Source organism: Theobroma umbraticum, unplaced genomic scaffold, assembly GCF_002168275.2.
Source record: "Theobroma umbraticum cultivar Fairchild unplaced genomic scaffold, ASM216827v3 scaffold_50.0, whole genome shotgun sequence".
Classification (NCBI taxonomy): domain Eukaryota; kingdom Viridiplantae; phylum Streptophyta; class Magnoliopsida; order Malvales; family Malvaceae; genus Theobroma; species Theobroma umbraticum.
In genome coordinates this window covers 8,726,836-8,737,372 of record NW_018397261.1, presented here as the reverse complement: position 1 = coordinate 8,737,372, position 10,537 = coordinate 8,726,836, and the positions used below count along the sequence as shown (strand labels likewise).

Here is a 10,537-nt window from a genome sequence, read left to right as displayed (position 1 = left end):
AAGGCCAGTATGCAAATCTCAACAGCAATCACCATATACCACCCACCATTCTCAATCTTCTGCCGTTTTTCTGTGGTTAGAATTTCATAGTGAACTTAAGACAGAAAAGATTTCTGTGGTTAGAACTTCATAGTGAAGTTAAGACAGAAAAGTTATCAAGCTGCTGGGTTGAAAATTCATAGAAATTTCATGATTATTTGAACCTCTTCTAGCAGCAAGACTTGTTCAGACCTCCAACAGACAATACTTCTTTCTAATAATTAAATTATGACACTCTGCTGAGCTTCTGCATCCAAACAATGCCAGTATAAACTTCTTTCCAATTGTCACCTGCCATTTCTCGTGTGGTAAAGCAGCAATTCAGTTTGTCCATTATCATTGAAGTCATTTTTTGTCTTTGTCTTGTCTAAACGAGCTTTGCGGACAGCCTGCTGGATTCGTTTCTCGTGCTCTTTGAGCATTTCCTCAAGGTTTCCTCCAGGAGGCAGCAATGGTCCAGAATAGTGGATTCGATTTTTCTTGGGAACATAACCCTGGATTCAAACATAAAAGTGTTAATATGTAACTCCAGACAGTTAGACTGATGGATGTTACATTCCATTATGCCATGAAAACTGTAAAAGCAGACTAAGGCTGTTGGAAAAGTTACAAACTATGTTCTTTTCCAATTAAATGCTTTTAGCTTCAAATTTTCACGGCTGTCAAATAAGAGCCTTACATTCAGAAATCAGTTGTCACGAGAACAGGGATTGAATCTGTCACTAAAGGAAAAGAAATAGGATGTCTAGAACAACAAACATGATTGACAAAACTGATTCTATGTCAGGAATTCCCTTACCACTGTCGTTTCCTGGGAAGATGGCTGTTCATCCTTCTCATGGGAAGTCTTTGGCCTATCAAGTAAATGATGGGACCATTCATGCTTTTCAGAGGGCTCAGCATTATCCATATGGTTATATCTGGCAGTAAAGCGTTCCTCTGGCCAGTGTGGATTTATGCTATTCTCTTTGGTCATATCAAACCGTGAACTGCCTCTAACTGCAACTGAGTTAGAAAATCTGGACAATTCCACTGCTCCATGATGGACATATGTTGTCTGAGTTCTCAACTCTTCAGGCTTCCTTGGAGAACCAAATGCTCGAGCAGAAGCCTTCATAGACTCAATCTCATGTGCCTTCATATTCCGCGATGATCCAAAGTTATTTGGGTGCATTGACTGGCCAGAATGAGAGTATACAACTCTTGCTGTTCCTTTTGGAGGCTCAATACGAAAGCCAGCGCCCCTGTCTTCTTCAGGATGGTATACTTCACTGACGCTTTTAGTATTGAACTGTCCTTGCCGCTTCTGTATCAAGCAAAAGAATAAATATTTGTCATGACACAAAAGGGGCTAATGTTCCATTGAAAAAAGTTCAAACACCATAGTTACATACTGTCATAAACAGATGTATTATGCATAAGCAAATAAACCGTGCAAGTTAAAAAATACCTGTATGGATGCCTGTAACTCAGCATTGGCATCTGGGGCTGGCACGGCTGTAGATTGTCTGGAAGCCTTTCTAACTGGATCATGTTCATGTACTTTTCCACCAGCTGCTCTTCGCCTGGTTTTACGATTACCAAACAGGTAGAATAGTTGTTTTTATACTTTTTCAGGGAAATTTTAGAGAGGGTGCTCAATTTAACATAATCAATAACACAAGCTAAGTCAATTGAGAATTTTCATCCCTTTCTGGTGGGAGGAGAGATTTTAGTTTCTTCAGTTTTTGCTTTCTTATTTAATGGGCCATTAAAATTTATGTTTAGGATGGGAGGCAAAAGGATCATTATTTTCCCAATTCTCACCACATAATATCATATGCAAATCACAAAGAAGAAATTTTAGAGCTTCTACCATAATGAGTAAATGTCACCACACTTGAGAAAAGTTTAATTAGGCACGTGACAATTTTCACAAAATTTTTGTTCTAAAATACTTTGATAAGGAATCAAATTTTTCAATACAAAGTAGATGCAGAACTGAGCCAAAAAAAAGTAGGAGCAGAATACCTTCTAGATTCCTCTTCTCGAAGCTTGGCATCAAACTCCTTACTAGGTGGGTACTTGGGCAAACTGGATGGATCACATGGAAGAGGATTTGTTGTAAAGAACTGTAAGAGAAATTTAAGAGTTAAAAAAATCACCCAAAATGAAAGATTGTAAACAACAAGAAGATTAAGACAAGTATTAAGGATGAAAACGTAGGATAATCATAAGCAACCAATCTAATTGGCATTCCAATGACAACTATCCAGCAGGACCCAGAGACATGCTGTGCGGTAACTAGTTCATAATTAACTTTAGCGAACATGTCATTTCTCAACTATAAAGAAGAGCTGCTGTTTGCTAATAAACCAGCAAGATGGATATCTGGAATTTTCCAACTAAATATCAAAGGCTACAATTACAAAGATCAAAATAATATCTCAAGTGCAGTTAATATGCAAAAAGAAGCTTCTTGCTTATCATAAGAAGGAGTTCTTCCTCTTTAGCAAACTAACCAATAGGCACACCTGAAATTAGCAACTGAGCATTAAAAGGGTACTCTTCTGAAGATAGTGAATGGGAATATGTCAAAATACAGTTCAAGCCATTAAGGTATGAGGGTCCCTTTCTCTGCTTGCTTGTACAAGGAGAGGAGGCACCTTCCATTGTTCTCAGGGAAAAAGAATAAACAGAAGCAGTTAACAGAAAGATTAATCCCAAAAGAAGAACATGTAAATAGGTGGTGGCTAAAAAAGCTTTTATTATCTTGATGAAAATGAATGACTACAAGGAACACAACATTAAATTTTACCTCACTCTGAAGTGCTGAAGAAGCTGTTCCACGACACTCAGGTTCTATTGCAAGAAGAACCTCCAAAAGGGCCAAAGCAGATGAAGGAAAGTCCTTGAATGTCTCAGGAACACAACGTTTATAAGGATGTTGAGGTTTGAAAATAGTTGCATGTGGCAATTTGGACCTCTTCCAATACTCTTCAGAAGGTGATCCACAGAGTTTGAAGATTTTATGCAGTTGCTCCACCTACAAATTATATATGTTGACATCATTGCACCCCCAAATTTTGTACTACAAAACTCAAGTGTACTACCCTTTGGACAGTTCTATGGGTAAATTTTGAATGACTTATAGACAATTCATTACCAAATCCCTATATGAGATCATAGTTTTTGGTTGTGCACTGATATCCACACACCCAAAAACACACACAACCATACAAATATACCGCCATGCATGTATACAAACAGATGGTTATAATTTTACGTCATCATAAGGAGGATTTTTTTTTTCTAACAGAAGAAACAAAAAATTCATTTAAATCTTGCTGTACATAACCAGATCCAAAATATATAAGTGTTAATACCCCAAAAACTGAAATAACTACCTCAGTTCTTCCAGGCATGATAGGCTTTCCAGAAAATAATTCTGCAAGGATGCAACCAGAACTCCACAGATCGACAGCAACTCCATAGTTTGTAGAACCAAGCAAAAGCTCAGGAGGGCGGTACCATAACGTTACTACACGACTTGTTAGAGGCTGCTTCTGACTGGGACAGAAAAAGGTTGCCAGTCCAAAATCACCAATTTTGAGGTTGCCGTTATAGTCTATCAAGAGATTTGAGCCCTTGATGTCACGGTGCAAAACCCCACGACTATGGCAGTGGTCAAGTCCACGAAGCAGCTGTTGCATATAACACTTGATCTGCACAGATAACACAAAATTCAACACTTGAACACCCAAACAACTGAGTTCATTGTTTTTCGTTTGAGCCAGAAACTAAAAATGGGTTATATATGATTCTTCACCCTCTCATAATGACGCATTATGGTGAAGGTTCAACATAATTGCTACAACATGTACAAGCAGCTAATGTCCAAAGAAAGGAGTTTCCAACAAGTTTCTTTTCCCTTTGAGAACGAAATTGTAACAAGTTTTTGCATCATGCATTATGTGTACTATCAAAAACCAATGAAAAGCCATTCACAGTTCATGATGTAACAGACATCTCATAATATCGTGTCCTTCCATCACAGATATAACTGTATTGAAGTACAGAAGATTATGGAATCACAAGTTTTACTCTGGTCTGAACAAAATTAATGATATAATCAAATAAATATAGAAGATATGACTATACCTGGGCCTCACTGAACTTAACCCCAGATGTTGCTGCAAGCCCTGCAAGATCATGCTCCATGTATTCAAATATAAGGTATAAACTTCCAGACACCCTAGAAGTAATTAGACCATCAAGCTTCATGACATTAGGATGATCAAGCCTACGCAATATAATAATTTCTCTTGCCATGAAACGAACACTTTCAGGGTCCATATTAGCAAATCGCACTTTCTTTAAGGCAACTATCTTGTTTGATTCAAGGTCACGGGCTTTGTACACACTGCTGTAAGTTCCTTGACCGATCTACATAATTAGCAGGACACTTATGTTATTGAAAGAAAAAAAGAAATATGATCTTTTTGCAAGAATAAATCAAAGAGCTACAGCCCCTTGCAGGTTGCAATAATGTGTATGAAAATGCATATTAACAAAACATAAGCTCTTTTTTTTAAAAAAAAAAGCAAAAAACAAAACATATGCTCATTTTAACCGCACTGTACTAGCTAGTATATAAATTTCAAAGTAAACACAAATTTCTGAACCACTCAATACAATTAGCAATGGACAGGACACAAGAATTCAAACCAAGCTATAAATGAATAAGTAATAAAAAATACAGCTATTGTACAGACCTTTTCCAACTTTTCAAATGAGTCCGCCTTTCGAGGTATCCACCCATTGATGGCTTCTCCAGCTACAGCTGCTAGCCAAGAAGGCCAACCAGCAACCACCTGTGCCCCTTGCTCGCCACCAGCTGCACTCATGATCCTGGACATCCTCGGTTGCTGCCCTTGTCCGGCCCTTAGCCCGGCCTCCATTGTTGCCCTCCTTTGCAGCTGGGGTGGGGTCCTTTTAGACCTCTCAACAACCGCCAATGCTTCCTTCTTTTCCTCATCATCAGAAGAGGATGCTGGCGCATAACCGGCATTGTGATTTGCCTGCTGATTCGATATCAGACGTGCTGTGGCATCTGCCTCCACCAAAACATTGTCCCTCTTAGACGAAACAGGCAACTTTTTTGAGGTTTTTCCAGAGTCCTTGTGGGCCTTGTCTCTTTTGCGACGGTTGTTTTCAACATATTCATTTGCTCGAGTTCCTTTCGAGCAAATGCAACCCATAATTTAGAGCCCCTGTTGTTTTCCAAACAGGAAACTGCCTCATTCAATGCAGTTTTTCTCCTATGTTATAGAATTCAATGATACCAGATAAATCAGGCTCTCAGGATTAGCAATCTACCTTCCTCAACAAAATGTGTCTTAATCTTCTCTCTTGAATATTTGAAACTTTCTTGATTTTGGGTGATATAAAAAAGAATGCAACTTTCGACTTAATGAAGAAGACCCCAGATCCCAAATCAAAAACATATGCTAATTTGAGAGATCCCAAAATGCTTATACTACAAATCAACAAGAACCCAGATCCCCAAATCAAAGAAAAAAACTAAAAAAGTTAGAAACGGATCAACATGGGGATTCCTTGACCCAAATTATGAAACCCCAAAAGGCAACTTTGGCCCCCCCCTCAAAGAACAAGTAGAACAAAAAAAAATGCAGGTGTCAAACTGTCAATTAACCAACAATGAATATTCAAAAAACAAAACAAAAATAGCAATTATATTTTGTAAATATGTAATAATTCTGTTATCTAAATTTATTAAAGACAGAAAAATGAAGCAAGTGTGTCATAAAGAAAAAATTACAACTAAACCTAGGCAAAAACTAACCAAAAATATATTTACCAGGTCTTTGAAAATTTGATTTTACTTGAAAACAATATTCCTTTTTTTAGAACATGGCGAATTGTGAGAATGTTCGTTCTTCTAGAGAGAAACGCGGATCTGGACATCAATCCTAGAACTATGAACAGCCCTTAAATGATAACTTTGGCTAATACAGAGTGTCCATAATTCCAACTTAACAAAATCAGCTTCGTTTTTTCTGCTTGAACCCGAAAAAATAGAAAACGAAAATGGAAAAACAAAATATAAAAATGCATTTGTAATCTGAAAATGTAAAATAATATAAAAGAGAATAAAATAAAATTTTTTCCTGATTTTCGTTTTGAAACAGAGGAGAAGGAAAACAAAAGGAATGTTTACAGAAAAGATTATGGTCGTGGGTGGGAGAAGGGGAGGAGGGGAGTGAGATGGGGATCCCTGCTTAGGCGCCCCGCACGGGTGGAGAGTGGAGGTTATGCCACGTGGCATATGGTGATGTCCCCAGAGTGGAAACTTGGATGCGGTTCCCACTGAGAAATATCCTAGTTGGCAGCGACGTGACTCGAACGGGTTGGGCTTGGCTGGGCTGAGTCGGTAGATATTTTCGGCTCAAGGAAAGGCTAGGCCTTTTCACTTTGAACCCAATGGTTCAATGATTCGGAACAACATTCTCGTCCGAGTATTTTTTTTTTTAAATAAAAAAAATTAAAATTTACTCTTTTAAGTAGAGAAATTATATATCAATTATTAATAGATAAAATATTTATTTAATTATTTTATTCAATATGAATACATGTATTTTTAATTAAAAAACTATATTTGAATTCTCTCTTCTTTCATATTAAAAATCAAAATTCATTTTCTTTAATTAAATTTTAAATAATTAATTATCCTTTATTTATAAAAATTTCAAGTTTTCTCCTTTCTTTTTATTTTATATTTTGATTAATACTCAATAATATCTAAGCACATGTAATTCAAAAAAAAAGGATATGTCATAATTCAAAGGATTTTTTTTTTTTGCTTAAAAAGATGATCAAAATATATATAAAAAAACTTGCTATTACTTTTTTACTTTTTTAGGAGTAAGAAAGATATAGTGGATTTTCCTTGCTACACGCCTTTGTTTGAAGGAATGTAGCACTCAAGGCAGGCAATGATAAGGATTAAAAACATTCAAGTTGTTACTTAGTCTATTATTCAACTAATCAAGCTTTTATCACAACATTGCAATTTTTAGAGTAACAAAAAAGCACTAAACAATTATTTCTATTTGCAGTTCATTTGAACCAATTATGAATATCATATTTAATTTGAACCAGATTAACAATAATCTATTAAAATTGAATCCGTTTATTTAGTTAATAATTACGTCGGCATTTGTTATAAAATTCAGCTCTGCCTACATTTATTAATTAAAAAATAAAAATTTGTATTTTTTAGTGTATTAATTATTCAAAATTAAACTAATAAAGTCAAAGTGAATTTTATATTTTAGATAATTTATAAAATTAAAATAAATAATTTGTCAATTATAAATAATATAAAAATAAATTTTTATTATTTATAATTATATTCTAATAACAAATATTTTTAAATTATTATCTTGTATTCTACTTAAACCCGGTTTTAAGATATCTAAATTTTATTTAAACAGATTCAATAGTGTCGAGTATACTACCCATTGACATCCCTACCGTTGGTCGAGCTTTTTCTTATATAAGTGAAAGCACACAAATTTAATTAAGATAGTCTAGCCAACATACTTCTGACAAATAAAAAAGCTTAATAGTAATAGTTTGAAATAACATAAAATCAGACAGAAAAAGGAAAAGAAAACTGCTAAACAATGGGACCCTCCATCACCCATCAATTGTCTTAGAGGGTTTCTTCGTTTTGTTTTTTTTTTAAATTTAAATTAAATAATAAATAACTTATTAATCATTCTTCAATTATTTTGATGAATTTGTGACAAACATGAAAGAAAACAATGTTTTCATACAATAACTCTAGTAAATCAATCATTAACTTGATTGATTTTAAATATTTAATAATGATTGGGAAAAAAAATATTATTCATTGATCTAAATTAAACATAAAATTAAAAAATATATATTTGATTAATTATTAGTATATAAATTTTATACAATATTTGTTAATAAATAAATTTAAATTTTTAAAAATTAAATTTTTACATTTTCATATTTATAGGGTATCATTTCATAATTAAGTGATAATGTATAAATATTTACTAATAATTTTAAAAAAAACACTACCTATAAACCGAAATTAAACATGTTTTCAAAAAGAGTTTATATTTGATGTATTGTTTGTGTATATATTGGTTATAAATCAATTGTAATCACTTCATATTTATAATATGTCTTTTTATGATTAAGTAATAATGTATAGATAAAATAAAATATTTTAATAAAATATAATAATACATTGTAGATGGTTGGATCTTTGTACCCAAGATATCAAGCATCCTTGGATTATCATTTATATACTTAACTTATTTCCTATTCATCCTTGATATTTCAAATCCATTCATGCTGGATTTTATTTCCATATTAATAGATTCACATCTTCCATAATAAGTAAGAAATTAATTACTTTTTACATTTAAATATTTATTTTTTATATTAATTTTTATATCTAAATAAATTTATGATCTTTATAAGGAAAAATGAAAAGGAAAAAAGAGAAGCAGTCGCCGAAAACGCCGCCAAGGCAAAGGCCACGTAGGAAAGGAAAACAGACGAGCCTAACCTATCTAGGAACTCCGAAGCAAGAGGCTCGGACGACACAGCTGGAGACAGGCTGTCACCAACAAAGTCCCACTCACCTATTCCCCTAACTACGTTCTCCCTTTCTCTGTCCCTCTTCGTCCTCCTCTTCCTTGCTTTCTCTCTCTTTCTCTTCCTCTCTGCATCTTTGTTTCTACTTTACGAACCAGTTCTAGGGTTTTGTCGATCTCCTTTTGGCGCTTCCCCGTTTCGTCTCCCGTCCTCGCCGGATCAAGATACTTCTCTTCGTAAGCTCTCCACTGATCCAACTTTTCTTCATTTTGTTTCTTTTTTTGGATTTTTTTTTCTTTGTGTGGTGTCACTGAAATTATTGGATTATTTATTTTTTAAAGATATTTTGGTAGCATTTTTAGCTTAATGATTGTACTACATGCAGTAGTGCTGACAATGAACGTTAGAAAATTGAAATTAATCTGTCTATTTTGATTTTAATTGTTGCAAAATGCTTAGATTTGAAGTGTTCGTTAGCTGGAGGTGTTGTTTCTGATTTGTTTTGAATAATTTATCGTTGATGACAAACGGAGGCAAAAGAAATTTATAGATTTGTAATTATCTGTGTTAATTATTATTAAAATTTGAGAAAATCGTACTTATATGCTCCAATGGTAATTGCAGAAAAAAAGTTTCCCTTTTCGATAGCAGTGTCTTTGTTTTAGCTCAAATAGATGGCAACTAATGTAAACTGTTTTGGATTTGCAATGAGGTTTTAGGCCATTGATTTAATATCCGTGACTTGTTATGCTGAAAATTTTCTACTAGGAGGGACATTAATAGACATGTAATGGAGGTGTAAGCTTCAAAATTCATTCATAAGACAGTTTGAATGCAATGTCCTTGGTACGTTAGTGACATATGGATAGCTCTAACATTGTTTCATCATCTTTGTAGCTAAGGGCATGGTTAAGCATATTGTTGGAATTGTGTTAATTGGGATCAGGGACTGATTAAATGGAGCAATTTTTGGGGTAATTATTAGTTAATCATGTTTTCTGATCTGTTTGTGACCGTTTTGCTTACAAACCTATTTGGAAGTTTTAGTTGAACATCCGCTTCATAAAGGTTTTTGCTCAGTTACCGGTTTAAGGAAGTGATTTTAATATTGTTCTCTAAACGACGTAAAGTATTGATTTTGATTTGCTAATCTAGTGTAAACTTAGGTTGTCTTTCTTACTATCAATGATCACTTAAATGTTTAATTAAGATCTTAGCTAATATTTGTATTCTAGTCTAGTCAATATGTGTTGTTAATGTTGGTTTTGTTCATGTGGGGACTTATGGCCTCTCTTGTATCTCTAGTTGTCATCTTAAATGGTTAACTAAGGTGACATGTAAGAATTTGTTTCTCAAGTGACGTAAGACTTTGATAGTGATGCACATGGCAGAGAATACTTGTGTTCTTTCTTTCTCACTAACAATTAATGATGATGTTTCCTAAATGCATTTCTGTAAAGGAGACCAGAATTAATGCTGATTTATTGGTAGCGTGTGTGAGTCTGCCCCAGCGCAACTTGACATACGTGTGCTGCGTAATTAATTTTTCATGTCTGTTTATTTGTACTTTATGTGCCTCTATAATTGGTTCAATTGGGGTTTACCAATAACACTTGTGATGTTCTTTTTGTGATAGTCAATATGTGGAGTTACTGATGCTTTTGTCGTTGTGGGGACTTATGGCCTCTCTTGTATCTCTAGTTGTCATCTTAAATGGTTAATTAAGGTGACACGTAAGAAATTGTTTCCCAAGTGACGTAAGACATTGATAGTGATGCACGTGGCAGTGAATACTTATGTTCCTTCTTTCTCACTGACAATTATTGATGATATTTCCTAAATGCATTTCTGTAAATGA

The 10,537-nt window shown here is 34.2% G+C and overlaps 2 protein-coding genes across 4 annotated transcripts in view; one reads left to right on the top strand and one right to left on the bottom strand.

The window, feature by feature from the left end:
- Positions 1-6: 6 nt before the first annotated feature.
- On the bottom strand, positions 7-6,316 carry LOC110418379 (putative serine/threonine-protein kinase At1g09600). The gene is made up of 8 exons (XM_021431089.2): positions 4,794-6,316; positions 4,180-4,464; positions 3,426-3,743; positions 2,837-3,064; positions 2,050-2,150; positions 1,490-1,604; positions 839-1,345; positions 7-533 (listed from the first exon to the last, which is right to left on the bottom strand). The coding sequence occupies exons 1-8, from the start codon at positions 5,277-5,279 to the stop codon at positions 327-329; spliced, it is 2,247 nt and encodes a 748-aa protein (XP_021286764.1). The 5' UTR covers positions 5,280-6,316; the 3' UTR covers positions 7-326.
- Positions 6,317-8,751: 2,435 nt separating this feature from the next.
- LOC110418381 (plasminogen activator inhibitor) overlaps positions 8,752-10,537 on the top strand; it is a 4,145-nt gene continuing 2,359 nt past the window's right edge. For all 3 annotated transcript variants that reach the window (XM_021431094.2, XM_021431092.2, XM_021431093.2), the window contains exon 1: positions 8,752-8,915. The gene's annotated coding sequence lies outside the window, so the exon portion shown is untranslated. The remainder of the gene's footprint in view (positions 8,916-10,537) is intronic.

Bases quoted from the DNA above. Each gene is read 5' to 3' on its own strand.
- LOC110418379 (XM_021431089.2), bottom strand. From the start codon at position 5,279: ATGGGTTGCATTTGCTCGAAAGGAACTCGAGCAAATGAATATGTTGAA. The intron at 1,605-2,049 runs GTATTCTGCTCC...TCGTAAAACCAG, and splicing joins CGAGAAGAGGAATCTAGAAG to GCGAAGAGCAGCTGGTGGAA. The intron at 1,346-1,489 runs GTATTTTTTAAC...TGCTTGATACAG, and splicing joins AGTTACAGGCATCCATACAG to AAGCGGCAAGGACAGTTCAA.